General features: G+C 42.1%; 1 protein-coding gene across 1 annotated transcript in view; it reads right to left on the minus strand.

Moving 5' to 3' along the window:
* Positions 1 to 25118, minus strand: part of kcnq5a (potassium voltage-gated channel, KQT-like subfamily, member 5a) — a 63164-nt gene that overhangs the window by 11432 nt on the left and 26614 nt on the right. The window contains exons 2-11 of the mRNA XM_068327423.1: positions 10219 to 10309; positions 9651 to 9777; positions 8926 to 9101; positions 8711 to 8836; positions 7766 to 7876; positions 7564 to 7659; positions 4789 to 4883; positions 4207 to 4233; positions 535 to 776; positions 154 to 262 (exon numbers count right to left, since the gene is read on the minus strand). Coding sequence (XP_068183524.1) covers positions 154 to 262; positions 535 to 776; positions 4207 to 4233; positions 4789 to 4883; positions 7564 to 7659; positions 7766 to 7876; positions 8711 to 8836; positions 8926 to 9101; positions 9651 to 9777; positions 10219 to 10309 — 1200 coding nt within the window. The remainder of the gene's footprint in view (positions 1 to 153; positions 263 to 534; positions 777 to 4206; positions 4234 to 4788; positions 4884 to 7563; positions 7660 to 7765; positions 7877 to 8710; positions 8837 to 8925; positions 9102 to 9650; positions 9778 to 10218; positions 10310 to 25118) is intronic.

A 25118-nucleotide genomic window follows, 5' to 3' on the forward strand; every position in this document is an offset into this window, starting at 1 on the left:
CAAGTTTATACTCTCTATAAAAAGTTTTTTGTAGTACAAAAATGCAAGCTTAAGCAAAAACTTTTCCAACATTTGCAGGGTTTCGGCCTTCCCAACGTATTTTTTCTTCATCGTTTAAAGCTGAAAGGCCTGAAATGTGAGGTGACGGCTCACCTGACAGCCCTGATGACAGCCTTGAGAGGAGCAGAAAGATCCTCCACCGTGACGTCACAATGGCATCCTCTCTCATCCAGCGAATCCTCTGTAGTCATGCCTGCGTCCACTGAAAGAGACAGACCGGGTTTGTATTCATGAATGTATTTTCTCGTTAAAAAAAAAAAGTTTTGAACGGATTCAGTTTGAGCTTTTAGGGCTAAAAATTTCTGTGGCGAATGGCTTCATGCTGATAGTAATAATGGGAGAATGGGAGACAAAAAGGTAGTGTAAACCATGGAGGAAAGATAAAGAAAGAGTGAAAATGATATAACTAGATTATAATTGGATTAAGATTAAATTGGTACACACTTAAAACAGCACACACTCCGGATGGCTCACCATCTGGGACGACGGTGCGAGTCTGACTCTTTAACCTCAGCGAAGGCCTGAACCTGGTCCTGTCGTTGAAGCTCCAGCTCTTCTGCACCTTGGCCGGGCTCCCGCCCATCATCTCCGAGCCGCTCACCACCTCGTTGCCGGGGGAGGAGCGTTGTCGGTCGTTGATGGACATCTGTCGATTCTTCATGCTCTGACCGCGAGGGCTCGCCATCCTGACCCGCTCCTTAAAACTCAACTTCTGACTGCGTGGATGATGGGAAAGGAGGAAGGAAGGAAGGAGACAAAGGAGGAGAAAAGGAGCAGACAGAAAAAAAAGGTGACGTGGGCACACAGAGACATGAAGAAAAGAGATGATGTCAGCAAATGTTTCTTCAGAGGAAGCAGAGGTCAGACCATAAGAGCAGCATCTTCATTCCAGCTGACATGCCCAGAAACACCAGAAACACATCAGACCGCCGTCCAGAATACACTCTCAGTACTGATCATAGATAGACAGATAGATTGATATACAATATTGAACTCAAACTGGGAAATTCATAATGATGACTTATCCATAGATCCATAGATGTTTGTAAAGATAATAAGTGACAGAACGTTAAGGAACTAAGAGACGGGCAGAATAAACTTCCATCATGATGTTTAACATCCTTTGACACCGAGTTTGAATGTATATACGATATAAAGCAGTTTATTTTCAGGTCCCCATCCTTTCAGGTCATGTAATCCTCCTGGTATTTTATTATTATGCCCCCACAAAGAACCTCAAACAATTCCTCAAAAATTCGAACGTGGTTTATCGTCCGCGGTGGTCTGAAACTTAACGGAACCGTTTTATCTTCTGTTCGATGGCTCTGATTTCTGGAACCTGTTCTAGAGTAATTATCAGGACAACACATGACAATACATTCACACTTCTTCAAGGCAGCACTAAACACTACTGGTAAGCAGGACACTGGTTTCCTATTCTGAGTGTGGTTTCCTGTATCATGTGCACATTCCACCAACACTTCAACAACCAATTCTTTCTTCAGGGGCTGGTTTGGACAGGTCTTATGATGCCATGTTCATTTACCATTGAGTGGTAAGGGAAGGAAGCAGCAAACGCATGAGACACGCAGTAAAACAAGAGACAGCTCAATACTCCAATTTGTACAGTAACATTATGTGTGTTGTCGAAATAATTTACAGTACAGTGGGTCCAGTCTCATGAATGGATCTTTTGATTTGAATTTCTTTCGTTCACGGATCAATTTTACTTTTACAGCTGATCAGACTGACTTCAAAAGCTTTTTTTAAAAAAATAAATAAATAAATAAAGACCTCTAAATATCCTTAACCATATGAATAAAAAACCTCTGGAGCCAAAGGTTTGGGAGTCATCGACTTATCTTGGAGAACATGAATGAAGAAAAGACTCATGTGGCTGGACTTTCCTACGGTTCTCAGGGTACAGGAACATTTGTAGGTTTGGCCGAGAGGCACGTATTGATTAAAGATTAAATATTATAAATTATAAGGGGAATTTGGACAAAACACAGGACATAACATTTAAATTTCAATTAAAAAGTCCCAATTAAATGCAATTTGTCGAGACAAAATGCTACATCGTGCTTTTTTGAAGTTCATCTTTTATTTCTAAAACCACGTTAAAGTCTTGCTCGCATTCAACAGGCAACAGGCATCAGAACGACGACGAGGCAAGAAGGTTAAATTTGTTTTCGCTGCTTTCCTCCATGCTATTAGTCACTCATTCCCAAAAGGCCACCGGGTGAAGGGCAGAGCAGAGAGGATGCTGGGTAGCGCTGCAGGTATACCTCCTATATTTGTACCTCCTGAAGAGCCTTCCTTTACTTAGACCCTTACTAGAACAAAGGAGGGGGTAGATTCATGGAGGAGAGGATGTAGAAGAAAGAGATAAAGGAGGAAGGAAATTAAAAAAAGATGATGAAGACGAGCAATTCTCTGCTGTCATCTCTGACGCAAATGAACCACGGAGGAATTTGGAGATGTAGTGGAAGAGATGTGCACTTTTAGACCTGAGGTGAACACACATTCTGACTTTAAGGTAAAAATGAACAAAAAATAAATAAATCTTTCACTACGATGTAATTTAAATGAAATATAATGAGATTTCAGGTTTGAAAACATTAAGAAACAACACAAGAATAGTTTTTCATTCCTCATAAGTAGCTTATATTCCTCAGACTTTCTGTTTTCCTCTCTTAATCCTCACTCTGGGTCTTGAATTAAACTGTACACACACCTGCAAACGCATAAACTCCACATTCTCCTTTATTTCACGTCGCCTCTCGCTGCCAACATCCAACTCACTTACGCGCAGCGTGATGTCTTGTAGTGGTGCGCCTAATGTTTACAGCTCCTGGTGTTTACAAGTCTGCTTAAAACGAAAACCACAAGCAGTTTACCGCGACACCTACCGCCGTCAAGCAGCCGACGGCGTGTAAAAAAACCGCCAATAAGACAGTAGGGCTGTGTGTTCTCTCGCTTATAGAGAAGGAACCTACAGAGGAGAAACGGTGCCATAAAAAGGTTCATAATTATGATTTCACAAGTGAAAATGGGACCGGCTGCGAGAAAAAGTTTCTCAGAAAGGAAAGCCTAATTACGTCCAGGCCGTAAAGAGGAGGATTTGTGGCGGATAAACGTCGTTGTGGACGCAACACAACCTAATTAAATGTTGTTTTGTTTAAGTAGAAGAAGCGTGTTTGTTTGAGGGAATAAACTTATTCTTTATGTGCATGCTTGTGTGTGTGTGTGTGTGTGTGTGTGTGTGTGTGTGTGTGTGTGTTTGTGGCTGTCTGAAGTTTAAAGGCCTCAGAAGCTGCTGGCTCAACATAAGGCCCCCAAATGTTTCAAAAAGCAGTGCTGCACTGTAAAAACTATACTAGGACAATTAAACTCACAAATCCCTGTGTCTTCTTACCCTCTCTGAAATCTCCCATCTCCCCACCGCCCCCCTCCCACTCCTTCCTCCTTTTCAACATCGCTCTGTCTTTCCTAGACTTGTGTTTGATGAGTTATATAAATACCATCCCAATGGAAAAACTGCGTCATGGTACAGACATGGTACAGACTCCTGTCTTGGAGGCGTGTGTGCATGCACACACACACACACGCACATACACACACACACATGAACACACGCACTGAACAAAACAGAAGAGCCGTCATCTTTCTCCATCTGCGAGTCAAGTGTAAAGAAGATGACGGTAGCGAAGGGAGAAGAGGATCAAATAAGAGATGGAGAGAGAACGGCGAGAAAAAAAATCAGGCAGGGAATATGAACGATGGGGGAAAAGCAAGCGTGTTTTATCTTTACAACATGTCATCGTTAAGCAGCTCTTAGCTTCTTTCCAGAGCTACACAAAAGGAAATAAACGGCAACTTTTCCACCTCCGGTTTCCTTTTATCAGAGCTTGTTATTGCAAAAACTAATCCTGCTTTAATTTAATGCATTTAAGGTGTCAGACCTCCTAAACCTAGCAACTAGCTAACCAATTCACTGATATCCTTTTATGGAGATCACCACAAGCCATCAGATATTAACTGGTAAATAAAAAGATGGATTCCTCTTTAAATTTGCCATCAGAAAAAAAAAGAAGTGAATTTAAATACGATCAAAACCAAAGAAAACGTGAAAGTTGTACGAACCTGTACGTCGTCTCTCCCTGCTCTTTTCTTCAGTAGTGAGTGGGATGAAGAGGAGGACACAAAGGGAGACAAATCAGTTCTCCTGCAGATCAGAAATAGTCCTGGACAAAAACTTTTAAAACTTCTGGATATGGGAGGAATCAAGCCAACAAGACACAAAATGAAAGATGTTCAATCGGGTGGATTTTTTTCAAGCACATGCAAGCTACAGTTGGCCATGCAGAGCGAGGGTGACTCAGAATCATGTGTGTGTGTGTGTGTGTGTGTTGTTTTTACATGGCTTTAACTCGTAAAAAAAAAAAGTGTTTCTTCTGTTACAATTGAACTGATATGTTGGCTTTTAATCACACATGAGTAAATTCCACTGAGCCCTTCAGAAAGGCGTTTAAAGACGTCATGCAGGCAAATAAAAAAAACCAGAACAAAGCCAACGCAGGTGCGTTTATGGAAGAACGGCGACAACAATAAGTCGATATAAACAGAGCTGAAGCTGCGCCGATGGAAACGAGGAGGAAGAGTCGATGGGAGGGGGGCTGAGCAGCAGCAGCGGCCATGTTTGTAAGTCTATAAGTTGTTACCTACTTGGCGGGACTGCAGGTATGCAACGCCTTCAAATGAGGCTTCCAGGTAGCAATGGAAACCGAGTTCTCATCAGCAGCATAACTACGCCAGACACACTACGTGCAGAGTCGACAGGATAAATAAAATAAATGAACAATTAAGAGGGTTTCGGTTAGGGTGGGAGGACAAAAAAAAGTGGGGGGGGGGGGTGGAGGAACATTTGAGTAGGGAAGGAAAAAGGAAGGAAGTTGAGGAGGGGAAGGGAGGAAGTAGAAGCTGATTAGTTTTCGGGGGTGATGTTGAAGCACTGAGTTTGAGGGGGTGGGTGTGGAAGGGTGGGGGGGTTGTCAGACTAAAGGTGGATGTGTGGGGGGTGGTGGGGGGGTCGGTGGTGGTGGTAAGGATACATGCCTGAGGGAGGGGAGTGCGCTTTGGTAGTGGTGCCAGGTGGCTCGGAGGTAGGGACGAGCGCCGTCGGTGGAGTACAGACGCCAAGCCGCCTGGGTGAGGGGGGGGGGGGGGGGCAGAGAGGGGCGGGGTACACCCACAGACGCATGTACACACACATACACACACGCGCACACACACACACACACACACACGACACAGAAGGGTAGTGGCACAAATATGGTGAGGAGAAGGGGCTGAGAATGTGTGAACATGTGACGAACAACACGGGACGGGACCAACAGGAAGTCACGCTGGAGGTCGTCGGCGTGGAGGAAGTGGGTTGTGTTTCCGCTGAACAACACTTATTGATTGGAAAAGATTCATAAAGATGTGTGTGTGTGTTTATGTTCGTGACATGAATGCGTTGTGTGTGTGTGTGTGTGTGTGTGTGTGTGTGTGTGTGTGTGTGTGTGTGTGACACCTCAGTAAGAATGTAGGCTACCATGAAGGGAAGGCTGATGTTTCAGCTACACTGCAAAATGTATTTAAAGCAGCAGTGGCAGCTTCAGTCTATAATCATCACACTGACAGCTAAAGGTCATCTAAACAACAACAAACAAACAACAAACAACACCTGATGGTTTGCACTGATGGTGAATTACGACAAATTGACTGAACGTGAAACCCTCTCTTGACTCCAGCTGACTAAACCTCCTCGTGGCTCCAGGTGTGGTCACACTTTTTCTTTTTCTGATCACACCTCACGCACACACACACACACACACACACACACACACACACACACACACACACACACACACACACACACACACACACACACACACCCAAAGAAGGACATGAACACCGACTTCAATGCCGGTCGGTTTGGTCTGCCAGATCATCTGGAGCAGGTGGGATTTACAGTCGACCTGCTGGCGAGGCTTGAAGACAGCGGAAATGTCCTGCCCTCAAGACGCAACACGCAACACACACAGACACACACACAACAACACACAACAACACACAGTGGCGTGTAAGCAGGGAGAGCAGTGTGAGATGGGGGGTGAAGAGACAGACGGAATAGTAACAGCAACGTGTTTGACAAATTAAAGCTGATTCCAAAGGTCCTTCCACCTGTTGAGGAAAATGTTAAGACAGACAGACAGACAGACAGACAGACAGACAGACAGACAGACAGACAGACAGACAGACAGACAGACAGACAGACAGACAGACAGACACACAGACAGACAGACAGACAGACAGACAGACAGACAGACAGACAGACAGACAGACAGACAGACAGACAGACAGACAGACAGACAGACAGACAGACAGACAGATAGATTCTATACCTGCACGATCATGTGTTTTCTGGGATTATTAATTGTGACATCGCTGCGACCTGGATTTTAAAAGTCCGGATGCTCCGTAAATATTAATAACAGCAGACTGTGGTCATTTCTCAAATGTGTAAATCCACACGTGTGAATATTTCCACAGTTGAAGATCACTTCAAACGTGCGATCACGAGGTGTTTGAATTCGTCTTCAAACACCTCTCAATGACCTTTGACCCCTCAGGAGAGGGTGTCTTTGGAAAAGTTTGAAAAGTCAAGCCATGTATTGACAAAAATTCAGAAATGCCGGAAAGGCAATCTGCAGTTTCAGTGAAAACATCTGTTGCCGTAGCGATGGCATCTTTTTCACGGGAGCTACCGTTTACTTTGGCAAGAAGGAAACCGAGTAGATCCTTTAGCCTGGAGCTAACAGAGAACGAGGCTCGGGTTTTGGAGGTTTGGATTTAGTAATAAAAAAAGGTACTTTTAGTTGATGTAAATTTTTAATAGCGGATCAAGGATGATGTAACAAACACACACACACACACACACACACTCACGCAAACACTCCACTGCAGATATTTCTCCTTGATTCAACAGTAATTCAGCCAGACATCTCCATTCCAATAAATGACATTTTGAATGATGATCGCGCTGGAAATGACTTAAAAGCCCCAGCTGTGTGTGTCACTGCCGGCCCCCCAGAGATGACAGCGTCACACAACGCTAGTCATCACCAGCTACACTCTCTGACAGCTCGAGGGGACGAAACACACACAAAAAGACACACACAGACACACAATCTCTGTCTCATACTCACACAAGAGCTAATGAAACCCCTTTCCCGCGGTGGAAGGAGAGATGATGACAGCACCAGAACACACACTTATGCTTTCATTCACACACATGAACACACAAAGACTCACAAAGAGACACTTTGTGCATATGTGTGTGACAATGGGTATATTAAACAGGAGAAAAAGCTGTGTTTTCACTGTTTGCTCCCCATGTGTGTGTGTGTGTGTGTGTGTGTGTGTTGGTCCACGCATGCATAAGTGTGTGTCTACCTGAATGAGGCTGGCAGCAGGGTTCCTCCTCTTTTCAAAGTGCTTCTGACGGTGCTGCTCTTGCACTTTCAAGGCGAAGCCTGAGCCGAGGATGCCCTGCAGAGCGGAGACGCACACATACATGATCGTGGGGGGGTTAAGCGAGCAGAATATAAAAATGACGCAAAAAAAAAAAAAAAACAGTGCCGTGTGTTTGACTCACAGCCGGCAAGGCAAAAAAGGAGATCCCCAATAGGGCAAAGCCAGCTGATAGCAACCGTCCCGTCCACGTCTCCGGGGTCTTGTCACCGTAACCGATGGTGGTGAGGGTGATCTGGTGAATACAACCGGTGGAGCGTGTAGGGTTATAAAATGTGGTTGAAAATACAAAATCAGACGGAGATGTAATCAAGGAAAGAGATAACTCCGACAGTGCAGATGTACACGGCTGATGGACTATGGGTTCCCCCGAGGCGACGGCTCTCAGCTTTTTTCCTTTGTGACCTTTTTGTTGATGCGTAAATGTTAAAAGCAACGACAGAGAAGAAACGACACACAAGCTTTTAGAATCCATCAGAAGTTCGTGCCTGAGTTTCAATCCCATAAAGCCTTAGAGGTAGCCCCACGCGTCAGCTGGGCGAAATTGAACGAATCGATCACATCGGTTCTTGACGACGGTGTTTCCTCGTCGTTAAAGCATAATGGACTTTAGATGTAGGAGGAAACAGAGCGGAGCGGCCGCCCACGTGTGACTTTAAAGGTGTTTACTGTCGGTTTCCTGTACTGCAGTTGCCATTAAGGACCCGCGTGAAAGTCAATGACAGATAAATCACTGGATTTGATTGGGATTGAATGCAGTTTTACTTTGGTTTGGTTTGTAGAAACAGTATATATAAAGTTAAATGCTAAAAAAATGTAAAAACACTTTAACTACTACACTTTGCTGCTGAATTAACCACACAACTAGTCATGGCTATAATATTAATAAATTTAATTAAAATTAATAACATATTTATTAAATTAAATTTATGAAATGTATTTAATTGAATTTTATTTAAATTTATTTAATTAAAGTTAAATGAATTTATAATTCTGACTTGTAATGAAGTGAAGGAGATCATTTTGGACATTCTTTATCAGAATGATTTTATTGGATGGTGGTGCTCACCGTGCCCCACCACAGCGCGTCGGCGTAGGTGGCGAAATCCTTGTTAATTTCTTTCTCCACCAGGTAAACCAAGAAGGAGGAGAAGATCAGCACCAGGAATCCAATGTACCAGGCCGTCACCAGCTCCTGCAAAACACACAGAATTGTCTGAGCGTTGCTTTAAATGGGTAAAAGATTAGCGATCAGAAGGGGGTAAACAGCGGAAAACGTCCCACCTTACTATGTGCATAAACTACAGAGCCCAGCAGCTTCCAGGTCCCTCCCCTGCGGTCCATACGCACCATGCGCAGGATCTGAAGGAAGCGAAGGCTACGCAGTGCAGAGGTGGCGAATATGTTACCCTGGCTACCGGCTGAAACCACAGCAACGGAGGCGATGAGTACAATGATGTCTGGGGAGCAAAAGAGTGGAAATTAAAGGTCGCAGGTTCCACATGACCAACAACAGGAACACAGGTTTTGATTAATGAGGTATGTATCTCAGTTTATATCCCTACTTTTCTTCAGCCCAACCCTAAAATACCACCCTTGTTTCCTTGTGTTTCCCACGTGATGACTTTACTCTGGTGGAGTAAGCTGAATATCAAAATCCTTTACATGTCAGTATTTAGATACCGATAACTGTCTAGGACCTGGACACAAACACACACATACGCACACACACACACACACACACACACACACACACACACACACACACACACACACACACACACACACACACACACGTACACACACACACACACACACACAAACATTCCTATCTGCAGGAAGTTTGTATCAACTGTACTTGTAGCCAAGCATCCGATGACGTCCGGCCATTGCATCATTGCAGCAAAGCAAGGTGTGACGATATCAAGAGGTGTTCTTATTAAAGAGTTTAGTTTATACACACACACACACACACACACACACACACACACACACACACACAGACCTACCTATGACACAGAACGGCTTCCTGGCGAACCGGAGGCGTCCCTGCCAGCCTCGGTAGCGGCAGCAGCAGCCAGCACTCCATATCCTGATGATGTACTCCAGACCAAACACTACAATCATCACAAACTCCTGCAGGACACACACATGGAAAAAAAAAAGAGACACACACACACACACACACACATACACAGACACACACAACCCACGTACTTAAAACTTTAAATGCTACAAATGCAGAAGCACAAATGACAATCAGTCACACCAGAGAGTCAAAGTATTTATGTTACAACAATATAGGAGGAAAAACTGAATCCATGACCATAAAGCAGCTAAACTGAAACATGCATGTATGTTTTACCCCCATTACTTTAAACAAATCTTAAAAATACGCTGACTCCTTTTTTCTTTTTTTTTTTGCACACAAAAAACCAACGACATAACTCTAATTTCACCATGCAACGTTGTCCTTATCTAACATCAACTAACATGAACTCAATAAACTCTCCTCCTGTCCCGAGTCAACACACTGGTGTGACCGTGCTTGTTTGCGAATGTGAGTATGTGTGCTACCAGGATGAGGAGGCAGTGCGTGGAAAGTTCCTGGTGAGCGGGGATGGTGGAAAACACAGAGAGAACCAGACATCCAAACACCAGGACGAATCTGTGGAGACAGAACACCACACCCACACAGACACAGATCAGGCATAAATTACATTTTATCACTGAATAAAAGGTTTTGGCTCATTAGCTCTCTCTCTCTCTCTCTCTCTCTCACACACACACACACACACACACACATACAGAAATGTTAACAGTGAAGCAACAGGGCGATGTGATAATTTCTCTCGTGCCAGGCTTCATTAAGAAGGGTTATAACACTACCAGGCAATATGAGGACAGGACTAAGCACAAATAAAGTTCCGTCAATAAGAAAATAAACAGAACAAGGTTATTCTCGATAGCATCCCATCATTCACACACGTGATTTTCTGCCATTGATGACGGAGGTTATTTTAACAGTAGAAGAGATATGACGTGCTCCTACCTTCCGGGTATGTAGGGGTGCCCTGAAACCCTCAAATTTAAATATTTACTAGGATAAAAACGTGTCCTAGTCATTAACCTTGCTCATCTGTTCTTTCGAAGACACCATCAGTCTTTCTGATATTTACCGATTTCTCATCTACAGAACTCTGAATGTTTATTTTCTGTCAAAATAATACATTACATCCTCGCGCTCTTTGTCCCACTTTGTCTTTAATATCTTTTTTCTCTCCCTCTACCTTCCTTTCTTCCACCTCTAGCTATCATCCCGTTCTCTCTTCCTCAATTTACCTCAGTCTCTTTCTGGAGTCCTTCACCATCACTTTGTCTTTTTTTTCTTCCCCCCACTCTCTCCTACATGAATAATGACGTCATTTATTTTGCAACGGGCCCAAGAGGAGTATGAAAAGGGAGGTGAATGTGCATGTTTGCATGAATAGTGTGTCTACCTAGGGTTGAGTTACAGACTGATAGCAGGACTAACATACATTCTACATCTGTACTGGATGCTGCCTCCTTCTCTAAGAGCTCTTTCCACATCACAGAAAGCAGATTTATAAATAGTTCAGTTGCAGAAAAGTCTGGGTTTTGTGTGCACAACCGTCGAACATCCGATGAGTTTGTAACCTCTCAATGCACTCACACTTACAGGCTGACAAAGTAAGTCTGCGTGAGTGTGAAAAGGCGTTCAGGGTTTGCAGGTGTTGGTGTCATAACAATGAAAACTTGAAAACTATGTATGAAGTAGTCGCCGCCACGGAAATGAGTTCATGGATCTTGCGGATAACAGGTTTTAAATCAGATGATGTCAATTACCTTCAGCTCTGCAGGATCTCAAGTATCGAGAACACGGCCAACCAGAAACCGTATATTTTTACAGATAGCTATACTACAGTTATGAGTGTACTTTTAAAGTTGCACTTCTGGAAAAAAAAAAAAAAAAAAAAGCAAAATGTCAGCAAGCATTTCTGCAGAGCTGGACCACATCACACATCCCTGCTGCTGCTGAATGGATTAACTACATGATTCAAGATAGTGTGTTTTCTTAAAACATGCACAAAGCAAAGTAATGCAAAAAAAAAAAATCCTTAAAATGCAGATGTGAATCCTTATTCTGCAGAATGTGAACATTTCATGAAATAATAATTATTTGGGGCTGAAATATGAAAAAAAAAAATACAGGTCAAGTTAAAGGAAGGAGCAATAACAGAAGAGCCTCAAGACTTGTTCTCCTGCTGTAGTCCTATTACGAGCAAAGTAATTGAAAATGCTACGGAAGATCTGTGCAAGTAGTGGTCGTCAAGGTGCGGTAAGCAACCTTGAAGACAATCACAATAGTGCAAATGAGCAGCCATGACGAAATCACTCAATAAATCACATAAGTATTGAAATCAGGGACGTTTTTCCTGCTCTGAGCTTTACAATAAGAAATCCTTGTAGTTTTATTATACGTTCGCTACATCCCTTGGCTCTTCATATGTGAAAAGTACCATTTTATGTCTTTACAAGAGGAACCAAGCAGTTCCTACAGTCGCGACACACCTGCGTCGATGGGATCGGATGCAGCGTGTTTTAAGCGGAGGGGTAGAATTTGGGTTGAGCACCAGAACTTCCACTTATGAGACCACAGATCATGTCTCATGTGAAGGTAAACACACGTTCCCAGTCTGGTCTCAAAACCTCACCACACAGTTGTTGTTCCTAAGCCTACAGACGTCCTCTTTCGTGTCAAGAAGGCTTCATTAAGGCTTTTTTTGGCAGGAAGGAGTTACACATCTGCCACAGACACCAAAAGGCTAAATGTTGCGCCTGATCATGATGCACAAAAGCAGAGGAATAAAATATGTTGGGAAAGAGTATGTCTGAATATGGTGAATAAATAGCATTAAAAACCATGATTACAGCCTCTGCTTCAATCAGTCATATGAAATGTGAAGGAATAGATTGAATTTCTTGGATGTACATTCAATAAGAACCTGCGTGACCTCAACAACCACTGCTTCTCCTTGATGGTAATGATCGTCAATCATTTTGTCACATTCAAAATCACTTTAATAGACGGATGCAGCTATACCCTGCAGGAACAGACAACATATAATTTGTTCTAAAGCGGTACTGTAATGGGAGGAGTTACACTGTGTGCTGTAACCATTCCTACATTCATAGAATACATTAAAAAGGCAGAAATGAACACGTAAAAGAAGGCTGCTCATGCTTTTTTATTTGTAGATTGTAGAATTTGTGATATTATCCATACTCAGAATTTTCCTGGTGAACTTTGATATTTTAAAAGAAAAGAAAATGTGTTTCAAAGGTGAAATTTGATGAACCAACTCAAGAGAATCTGTACGAGGACAATTAGATCACTTTTTTCTTCTGATTAAGGTGTGAAGTCTGTTACGTCACAAAAAAACAACAACTAAATAAATAAAAATTTAACACATCAACCAGCGGAATCATGGTATCTATGTTGTTTCCACCGTCTAAAGTTAGACTGATCCATCTGTCCCTCACTGCACCCTCATAGTACCACCAAATAAATCTACATCTAGTGCATCAGTGCACTGAGTTTGTCATCTTGGCCCTTTTTAAAGTTTCCGGTTTTTGCATTACATTTGAACAAAAAACAGTTGGGAGAACATGATTGGAATTTTACTTTAGGAACAAAGAAAACAATCGTGCCTCTGCAGCTCTTGCAAGGTATCACAAAGTTCCCCAAATTGATCTTTGTCTTCTGCGAAAGCATTTAGCATGCACATGTAAAGATGAACAAGTATGTTTGTGATAAAAAAAAAGTAGGAAAACTATAAAAGAGTGCACATGTTCTCCTCAGTGAGCGTGTGTGTGTGTGTGTTTGTGTGCGTGTGTGTGTGTGAGAAAGAAAGACAGATCGGGTACGTGAGAGGTCAGGGTTTTCCACACAATGCAGTCTGGTATCATTATCTATTTCCTTCTTTCTTGGTGTGCCAACCATGCATACCCTTTCAATCACGATGAGGGGAGGGAACGGAAACACAGAGCGAGAGATCGAAAGAGAAAAATAGAAAGCTAAGAAAGACATTTGGGGAAGTTGCTTTGAGTAAGAGGATGAACACACGTCTTGTAATGCCAAGACGAGAGAATAAAAGGAACAGCGGGAGACACAAAAGGTGGCCCCACACTTAAATGACTGGTAGTCACGATTTAACTATAGTCGTAAAAAAAAACAAGAAATAAAAGCAATTAAAGGCAAAATATCCTCTAGAATATTACAATTTGAACAAGGTCGCTTCCAAAGTTATATATTTATATAACAATACATTATTGAAATGTTATCACAAATGCATTAATATATAACAACTTTACATGCTGTTGGGTAATTTAATCTGCAGCACATCATTTTTATAAATTCAGTGTTTTCCTAAGAAAATTAAATGTTAGTTAGTCTGAAAAGCAGCTTCAGCTGCAAGATAAGTGTATAAAAATGAATTTAAACTAAACTATTTCTCCTCCAACTGGAGTAAACTAAAGAAAGTAAAGTAAAAAAATACTTTGAAGATGTACTCGGTTACTTTCCATAGGTGGAAGAGCTGCAGTCGAAGGAGAGATGAAAGCGACGCGGCAGGGGGTTGTGATGGAAAGATTACGATTCATTTCGCTTTAAATTACGCTTCTCTGTCGAGGAAAACCCCGGCAAATCTTTTTCATCAAAAAATAAAGATAAAGAAAAAGGGAGAAGATAAAGAAAGTGATGAAGAACCGAGAGAACGGACATGAATAAGGCTGATCTCTACGTCCTTTTCGGTGTGTCGTCATGTCAACCGCCATTGCGCGGATCACCTATCGATACATGTTATATTTGCTAACTTATTCTGTCCTGGCTTTTTTTTGCAATTTGCGAGAAGGAGGGGGTTGAATGAAAGCACGGGCTAGAAGATAAAGATGATAGGGAGAGAGGAGAAAAAGGCAAGATGAGAAGGGGTGGTAGGGAGGGAGAGGGAGTGAGAAAGAAGTATGGAGACATGTCCACTCTTTGCCAGCGGGCTATTAGTTAATCCTCGTGTTTATCCGCTTGAGTGCAGTATCTTAGTTGACGATGGTAGCGATAAAACATATGGTTTTATTTCTAAGCAACTACTTGACCAAACAGAGCCGGGCCAGGGACGCGGCTCTGCTCGGGGTTAGCTCCCCTACGTTCACTTCTGAAAGCTTTTTTTATGCATCAGAAGAAAAGTTGGACTGAATTAATAGTCGCACTTGATTTCACCTCAGCCGTCCAGCAGGTTCACCGAGACAGGTTGGCAGGAGGTCGAGGGAATTTCAATTAACTGCTTAAGGGATCTTCGGAAAAGCAGAAATGTGCAGCTTGAAGGCTTGAACTGCGTCACAAGGGTCAGGGTTTCATTAATGATGTCGACATGTTGGCCTGAAAGTTTCACTTTATGGAGTTGTCATGTTCGGCGTCGACTCTGCCTGAAGGCCCATTCATGTTCCCAATACAGATGTGGATGGAGAGGTCCGTCCCTAGACGCGCTATCCATCCATGGGTACGGATTTATGGGTAAAGAAACGTAACTTTATAGAGCAGAGAGAGACAGAGAGGACGACATCTCTGAAGATAAGTCCGACACCGGCTTCAGGAGCAGCTGTTTGTTTTCTTATCCCACATCTGAGTCATGTGATCCCAGAGATGCAGAGAGAGAGAGAGAGAGAGAGAGAGAGAGAGAGAGAGAGAGAGAGAGAGAGAGGGGGGGGGGAGAGAGAGAGAGGGGGGGGGGGGAGAGAGAGAGATAGTAAAGTTTGGAAGAAGGGTACGGAGAGAAAGAAAGAGCCGGACAGGCGCCAATTTTCCATGATGTGGGATGCACCGAGGATGGATGACGGGTGTGAGAAGAGTCGGAAAGCTTTTAGTGTGTGTGTGTGTGTGTGTGTGTGTGTGTGTGTGTGTGTGTGCGTGTGTGTTCTCACTAACTAGACACAGACTGACATACTGTTAAAAGCCAGCAGCTATCGCAGTTCACACAAACCACACACACACACACACACACACACACACACACACACACACACACACACACACACACACACACACACACACACACTCACACACACACACACACACACACACTGGACATCGGTCTCAGTGCTAAAACCGCTTTTACTGAGATTTTGTTGAATATCAGAGAGACAGAGGGAGAAGACGTTTGAGTGAAAATTACTCCAAATTAAAAATGAATATTTTAAGGGACTCTTAAACAACCCCGTGTAAGACAAGGAGAGAGCGGGGGAGAGGAAGGGATTCAAAAAATTTTTTTTCCTTGAACTTCTTATTAAACGCGTTCATCATTTGATTTCTGAGAAATCAGAGCACGTATAAACACAATCCCGTCCAAATCAAAAAACCTCCAGCCAAGTGAATTCGAGGCACGGCTCTGCAGATGAAAGACGTTAACTTATCTGTCTGCAGACTCACCGTGTGGAGCCACACTCTCCTCCTTCCTCCTCGTGGAGGTCTAGCCATTTTCCTTTTGGCTTATCCAGCAAAATGGTGCTGGTTTTTGACAAAGAGGGCATTAAACGTTGTTGTCTCAGGCCTCCACTAGGTTTAGACGGCAGCTTTGATTAATGCCACTCAACTCCAATCCAGCAGCACGAAACCTCATTAGTCAGACCCGCGATCCAAAGAGGGCCGTGATTGAACGAGTGCAACGCCTGCACAGCTAATTAAGTTCCATCCAGAGTCCGCGGTCTATTCTTGCTTCTTACTCAAATTATGGGGACATTTTGAAAGCTTGTTTAACAAGACAAACATTTTTTTTTCCTGAAAAAGCCTCCTTTTCAGAATTGGAAAAGATTACTGTAATTTTATAAAATGGAGCAAAATTTATGCTATTTTCTCATTTTGTTTGTTTGTAGTTTATTGTATTGTATAAACATTCGTTGGACAGACTCTAACATTGGAGAATACAACAAATTATTCAGAGTCAAGCACAACTTACAACCGTCACGGAGTACATTTATCACTTTATTTCTGTTTTGTTTCTGTTCTGCTTTTGTCAGCTTAAAACCTGAAGTTATAAAGGCACATCCATCCATCCATCCATCCATCCATCCATCCATCGTCCATCCATCTTCTTGTAACCATTTATTCGCCTTCCTTGAGCCTATCCCAGCTGGCTACATATCAGATGCAGGATACACCCCAGACAGGATGCCAGCTCATCGTGAGGCCACATGAAAGACATACGACCTCTCATGCTCACACCTGTTGGTGTGATCAGTTCACCTAATTCTTTCCTGAGGGGTTATACTATTCGTAGTTTCACTACGAAGGTCCAGATATTTGAGCTAGAGAATGTGAAGACCACGCAGGTGACGAGTCGTCTGCACGATGGCATAAAAATATCTTTTTGAAGCCCCTTTTGTAATAAGAGGGTGAATCAGAGGGTGTCACTATAGCGACGTCTCCTCAGTGTAATTACCAACTAATGATGTTTGTGGATGTTTCCAATTAATTCCCTGCTGCCGACAACACCAAACACACGGTGTGTGATTTTAACCTGCGGGATTAAATCAGTGTTTTATTTGTCATTGATTTTGCTCTGATTAAAAACTGCACAGTTAAATAAAAAAAACAATAAATCAACAGGTAGCTATAATAAGCTTACCGTCACACGTTTAATTACTAATTTTGTAAAGTTTGAGCCTTTCTAAATTGTCTTCATTTTGTTTTTGGATTTCTCTGGGACCTGTGCAGCGATGAGTAATTGAGGAGGCAAAGATATGCCTGAAGAAAAGATGAGGATTTAATAATGAATTAGAAAGGTGGAAAATGTTAAAAAGAGAAAGTGAGAAATACCAGCATGGGATTAAAGCCACCTTGAAAGAAAGAGGAAGATAGAGATTTTCTTCCAGTTTACATTCTGGTGGGAAGGATGGAAATCAGCGCTACCTATTTTTTATTATTTCTCCTAATTTTGTCTCTTATTCCCCCCCGAGAGAACCAAAAGAAAAGACGTCCAAAAAAAAGTGTTTGAGAAAGTCACAGAAAACAGTGTTTAACAGCCTCAAATCTAATCAATCAGCTTCTAAATGTCATTTTTCACATGTCTTCAATTTAACTTCATTTAACATCATTTCTTTCTTTTCCAAATCGAAGGAACAACATCCTCCTTCAGTCTACAGTAATCTATCTATCTGAAAGATCATGAGTTGATCTTCAAAAGCACGCCAATGAAAAAAATTCCAGCATTCGTCATCCTAAATTCCAATTGTTGTAACGTTTTCCCAAGTTGGCACCACGATATTGATCATGAGCTACATGTCAAGCTGTCTAGGTGTGGAAAACAGACGCAGCTCCACTGACAAATATGGAATAAAACTATTTCTAAAATACAGCCAAAGACAAAAACAAGGAAAATGTGTGCCAAATCTTTAATAAGCAGCAGAAATGCAGACATTCCAGCTGCTAGAAAAAGAATCCAGGGAATGTTGTAATCAGCCAAGCTGATGGCCTCCAGGTAAAGATGGATAATCATCAATGGGGACAAATGGCTGCTGATGGAGGGAGATGAGAGAAAACATGTGCTCCAACGACACCCATTTAACCAGATCAAAATCTCTGGCTGGGAACCCTCACAGCGCGCTTTGATATCTGATTGGAAGGGAAATTATTTGCAGTGTCACATGAGCTGATGTCGGAGTATAATGTGTGTAATACTTGCTTATTATCGTGAGATGAGGGCTTCATTCGTTGTAAAAGAATCAATGAGACTTGGGGAAGAGAACTGAACTGTTTGTCTATTCAGACTAGTTCAGCAGTGGGGAAAGTTGCAATTTCCACAAATCCGAGGTTTTTTTTAATTGAATTTGTTTTGTTTGTTTGTGTTTATTTGGAGCTGTTGGAACAGCTTATACAATTAGCAAAGCTAAATTCTAATGCCTTCCACAGCGGGTTTCATAGCGGTTATGTTCTCCTACCACGTTGTCCCATTCCAACCCGTTAGAAACGTGAGGTTTCATGTCATTCTACTCAGTAATTTACTTCACACGAAGCTCCTTTTCATCCCCGCTTATGTCTGTTTGTGTTTGACATTTAATACATCTTCAAATTGCACAATTACGGGTCACTTATATCGATAAGAGTGAGTCTGGTTTGCATTTACCTCCTTTGTAAGGTGCATCTGTACAGCGTATAGATTAATGACCTCACCAACCAGTGGGACATTATAGAGAGGACTTAAATAAAAGAAAATTTCTTTGCCCTGGTTCAGGTTTGCATTCAGGAAGCCTGGGATGAGCGCTGACATTTAGAAAAACTGTAGGGATCGACAGCATGACAACAAGAGATCTAACATCGCCCTTGTTTTCCGGCCCACATGGATGTTTTCTCAGACACAGTAGCTTTGACATTTGGTTCCTGTTTGCTTGTTGTTGGTCATCGCAGCTGTGTGTGAGGAGTGTGACGCTGCTCGGCTTTGGCCGGCGTTTCCACCTCAGCTTCTTACCACACGGCCACGCATGCTTCAGCTTCCTACCCCGTCCCACCGGGCCTCGTCGCAGCACAAACATTATTGCAGCTGATTACATGCCAGTCTGTCTTGATTAACACTAACCACCATGTGCTGCAGCGATTTCCATCAGCTTTTTTTTTTTTGCTGCTTTTTACTCTTTTTATGCACTTCCTGTCTTTTTTGCTTTCAATACAGCTACAACCAGCAACTCTTGGAATGATGACAGACAGTTTCACATCTTTATGTTGTGTAATTGTGTGTTATTCAGGAATTATGCCTGTGGAATGGCAGAGAGATAGTTAGAATTGATAAGTCTATAAATAAAAATACGACTAATAACTATAAATATTGATATAGCGTGCAGCTTTAAGGCTACTCAGTTCATGTAGTGACCCCGGCATGCTAATTCTGACTTTTGAGGATTATCAAAATGACAAACAGCCCGTGTTGTGCGTGTGTGTGTGTGCATGTGTGTGCATGTGTGTGTGTTGCATTATAATCTCACTAAAGACTCAGTCTTGCTCAAACACACACAGAAGCAGGGAAGAGGCTTGTGGGCCGCATGCCTTTACACTTGCGTCTTTGACTTAAGCTGTGCCCAGCTGTCGCACATTGACAAGACTGCAGCCAGGAGTGTGTGTGTGTGTGTGTGTGTGTGTGTGTGTGTGTGTGTGTGTGTGTGTGTGTGTGTGTGTGTGTGTGTGTGTGTGTGTGTGTGTGTGTGTGTTTGCATGCAGGACCGCTAGCTATTTCCTGAGCTTTAATGTCGTGATAGCTATAGCAGCTCCTTTTCACATTACCTCCTGTGTGGCCGGGATATTCATATTTGACTGTGTGCAGTTTATGTCTCCGTTGTGTCACAAATGAGCGCTGGTTTGTTTCCATTCTCTCATTCTCTACTGTTATTGATATTATCTTACAATTGATTTTTTTTTATGTGGGTTATAAACAGAGAACAACACCACACAGAATCCAGTTTGATCGTTTCTTACTGTCTATTGACTACAAGAGTTACGGCCGCTTTTGAAAGTGAAACTAAAGACTTAACAGTTTTTGGATTGATTTTCCATTGTTTAGGCAAACACTGGGTTCCATTAACTTTTCTCCTTGCATAAATAAAATCTAAACAAAGTATCACCCATTGCCAAGAGTTTACCAGAATGTAAAGTTTGAGATGAGGAGTGCAAAATGCTCAGAGCTGTTTCATGTTGAGTCAGGGGGAAAATCAGTAATCTACAGGATGCTTTATGTCCCTAAATGGTCCTGAAACTGCAGGACTAGATCTGGGACGGTCGCTATGGAAAAGAAGCACATCAGATAGAGCAGCATTTACCTGAAAGGTGATCTTTGAATTAGATATTAACTGAGCTATTTCAGTGGAAAAACAGGAACCCCCTTTGGCTGATCTTCATCATTTAAGCTTCGTCTTTACGTCCGGTAATTTGAAAGCTAATCTTCCATGACACAAGCTCAGTGTCATGAGTCTCTGACTGGGAGAAAAACAAAACCATCATTGACCGAGGTACTTTAGGTTGAAAAAACTTTATTGATAACAGGACTTGGACCATGACAGTGTTCTTTGAGATTGCCAAAAGAAGAAAGAGACAGAGAAGAAAAGATATTTCATTTGTGTGTGTGTCTGGGAGTGCGGCCATCTTAATGGATGGAAAATCTCTTTACACACTCCAACACAAGATCAAACCATCTCTTACTCACACTTGCATACACAAACACATGCACAAAGAGCAAATCTGCACGCATGCTTAATCGCACATCACACACACGCGCACACTTGAAGCCGAAAGGAAAGACGCTTTGAGATCCAGCGACTTAGCAAGGCTTCACAAAAGTACTAATTGTATCATCTTTAGCATGATGGATCATGTTTTGCTGCGTGCATGTTTGTGTGTGTGTGTGTGTGTGTGTGTTTGTGTGTGTGTGTGTGTGTTAATGTGTGCGTGGAATCCATAGCAAATAAACAACAAGACAAAAAAGGTAAAGAGAGGAGGAAAAGGATTTGTACAGTAAAACAGCAAAACTAATTCCTGAAGCTAAATTAGAAGAAGGTTCACGCTGGTTCAGTGCCTTTGCTCAAGGGCATCGTCAATGCTTTCCTTAAGTCAGCTTTTATAGTTTGAATCATTTCCCCTTGTGACATGACATCCGTATTTTAAATTCGTTTTCAAAAGTTTCCAGAAGATTAAGTGAAACGTTGCAAACACACCCCGCCAAAATAAAAAGGTCAGCCTCAAATCACTGAAGGCGACCATTGACAGACTGGAAACACGTCGCTACCCTGTGCCTCTGCAAACTTCAGAGCTAAATCTTTATTTGTACTGGTCGATGCAAACAGAGCGGACGTTGTGTTGTTTTTCATTTTTGTGTACAGTTTCAAATGGTATTGATCTGTTTTCCTGTGAAGTAAGACCTGATAATTCCTCACAGTCGGGCCTCCTCCATCACTGATCCTTATTTCACCATCCGCATATTAAATGTACTCTGATGCAGTGATTGTGTTCATTATTTTCATCAAAATCAACTTGAGATGTTTCTACTAAAATTGTTTAATCTCCGACTAACTTTTGAATAGAAAATTACACCTGAGTAATTTAAATTTAAAGGCGTAATTTTTCTCTTTTCTCGTCCTCTCTGTGACTGTTTGGTGCGTTCGGATGTCGTTGTAATTTTCCAAACTACACAAACTGAGTCCACCCTCCTCGGGTCTGAATGAATTCAGCCTCTGTGTGAACGTCTGTTCTGGATCAGGACCTCAGCGCCACCTCCCAAATATAAATGAAATGATTTTTTTTTTTTTACACTTTGTTTGTCATTACAGTTTTTTTGTTGTTGTTTTTTTAGCTGGAAAAGAATGTCAGCAAATTCCTTGAAAGTAAAGTCAATTTAATTACCGTCTCCTTGGAGACGACTAATCTACAGAGCATGGATGTGATTGTGAGCGTCTGCAGCCTTGTTGCGGAAAAGAGCACTACGTAATGGAATATTAGTGGGTCTTGTGTCTGGCTTACTACTGTAGCTGTGTTTCATGTCTTGGTGGAACAGACACATACACACACGTGTGTGTGTGCTCAGCAGTGATGTCTGTGAGCTGCGTGTCTGTGGTCTGGACAGCATCACAGGCTGTGGTCAACACTACGGTGTCTGGGTTACACACAATTTACACTGGTCTAAAGCACACACAAACACACACATCCAGTACACAACTATACCGATGGCGACCGTGCAACAACGTAAAAATGTTTTACAGTCTTGCAGTGGCAAGTAAAGAGTCATTTATAGCCCAAACTCAAAAATTGAAAGTGCAACTTTGAAGGCTTTACAATCTGCAAAATTAGCTAGAAAAAAAAAAATCTGGTGTGGGTGGAAAAATGAGCTCCAAAATGAACAAAAGTAAAGATTAGCAACGATGAATAACGACAAAAAAAATACCAAAAAACGGGAATGCAACTTCTGCTAAACTGGAACACTAGTTATCAGATGATGGACGGATCAGAGCTTCATGTAGGTGTAGCTTATCTGCTGTGAACGCTTTTGCAATTAAAAAAAAATGTAAGAAAAGACAAGAGCAGCATGAATTCATGGGAACTCTCGTCTTTATTGTTAAACGACCACCGATTCCAATGAAAATCTAGCTGCCGTGACTCAGCCTGAAATGTTCACCAATGAGGCAACATTTAAAGTTTTATTTGCTTTATGTTTAGTGACTTTTTTCCCCAACTTTCTGTTTCCAGGAAGTTATTGCGTGCAAGCGTTCAAATGAAACGCACCCTTTTCTCTGGTTTTCTGAACGCGGTTGGAAACATTCAGGATAACAAAATACTATTATAACAAAGATCTGGTTGGTTTTGATCATTATTACATTAAAATATTACATTTTATGCATTTAAATTGCACAATTATGTGTTTTTGGAAAGTCAAATTCTATCAAATTCAACCTAAAAAGGCCTCAGTCCACACTTTCATGTGCTCTTTGTTCTAATTTCTCCTCAAGCATCCTTAATTAACCTCTGAGGGTTGCTTTTTATCTCAATAGGTTATATTCAGTAAATCTGAGTGGCCAATTCCAAACAAAAGCACTATTTGATGTTTACTGAGAACCATTCAAACATTCTGCCGCACATAAACATTCCCACAAATTGAAAACTTTTTAAGCTGTTATCTTTGACAGGAGGTCCATTGTTACCATCGGTCTATGTCTGCTATCTTATTATGCTAATTTCACACCACAAATTCTCCTGTTTGTTTGGAACCATCTAGTCCATCTCACAAACGCTAAACTGTGCAGAAAAATCAACAGAAGACGGTTGCAGGAACTGATTTTTAAAAAATATCTATTCCAAACCAAATATCAGCAGTCTTTTTCATTGCTGTTTTTTCCTCCTTTGTAATGACCATGTCATAATGACCGACTTCCCCTGACCTCCTAAAGCTCAGTAAACAGCATCTAAACAGCTGCTTCAGAGGCATTAGTGCAGCAGAGTATCAGTGTGTGTAACAGGCAGGGTGTGGCGGTGTAAAGGATACACCTTCCCTTTTTAACTGCCCTACATTCCCTCTCTACACACACACACACACACACACACACACACACACACACACGCACACACAATGCTGTCGGTACTTGAGTAATGACCGGACAATCTCATGTGGTCTTTGACCCTTGAACTTTCTTCTTCATGCAGACTCAAAGCTCCTCTTCCCAGAGGCCCATGCTGGTAGAGTTCAGTGTGTGTGTGTGTGTGTGTGTGTTTCTTTCCTGTATGGCTCAACGTTCATGTGTGTGTGTGTGTGTGTGTGTGTGTGTGTGTGTGTGTGTGTGTGTGTGTGTGTGCGTCGTTGCCCCTGCAGCATCTGGAACGTATTCCCACTTCACCACCGTTTATGGTAGAGCCATCACCGGCAGGATGCATGGACATCTATGGAGCCCACAGCTCTGCACATTTAAGAGCCCCAGGAAGAGAGGCCCCCCGCTCGGGGGAGCTGCCGCTCGAGGCTGCACCCATTAACAGGCTCGCTAGTTGGGGTCGTGGCCCTATTTACCAGCCTTAATGGCCTCAAAAGAGCAAAGCATTGAGGGCGGGGGGTGGGGGGTGGGGTGGGGGTTATGCCTGGGAGAAATACAACACGAAGGAGCTTTAGGGGGTGTCAGGTTAAGATCCGGTCAAGTCTGTGCTCCCAGTTTTCTCAATGCTCCTTTCAGATTGAATGATTTAGTCGCTCAACTTCAGGTGATAAATAATAAATAATAAATAATAAATAATAAATAATAAATAATAAATAATAAATAATAAATAATAAATAAATAACAATGTAACATTACAATTTTTAAAAAATAATTATTTAGAGATTATCTGTGAATAATTATAAAAAATGCATTTTTGTGGTTTTAAACCGCGACACCACTTAACAGTGAAGCATGGAACACAACACAAAGGTCTCAGTAGTTCATTAATGAAAGGTTAAACTAGAAGGAGCACATCTTGGTTGCATTCATGGCGACATACGGCAATTGTAATTTGGTGTCAATTTTGGTAAATGGTTGCCATGGGGACAAATTAGAAGGAGATAAACTCTAGTGGGTCCTGGCACACTGGAGTGGACTCATGCAGGCTGCGAATCCATTTCTGTCTCAGTGTCAGGGAGTGTGTTTTACCTTTTCACAGCTTTTCACAGGAATTTTCCAATGCAAATTCAATAAAGAAACTAGGATTTCACATCTAGTGTTCAAGCTGTAATAACGTATGATTGCTGCCAGTACAACGCCGCTAAGTGCAGGCTGTACTCTCACTAGAAAGGTGCAGGCTGTCCCGTCAGCAGGAAGTAGCAATAAATTTACTACTGAAGAAGTTTAGAAGCATATTCACTCCACATGTCGGCCTGAACCGCTGCAGTCGCTGTAAGTCACTTTAAAAATAA

This window comes from Antennarius striatus, chromosome 11, assembly GCF_040054535.1.
Source record: "Antennarius striatus isolate MH-2024 chromosome 11, ASM4005453v1, whole genome shotgun sequence".
Classification (NCBI taxonomy): Eukaryota; Metazoa; Chordata; class Actinopteri; order Lophiiformes; family Antennariidae; genus Antennarius; species Antennarius striatus.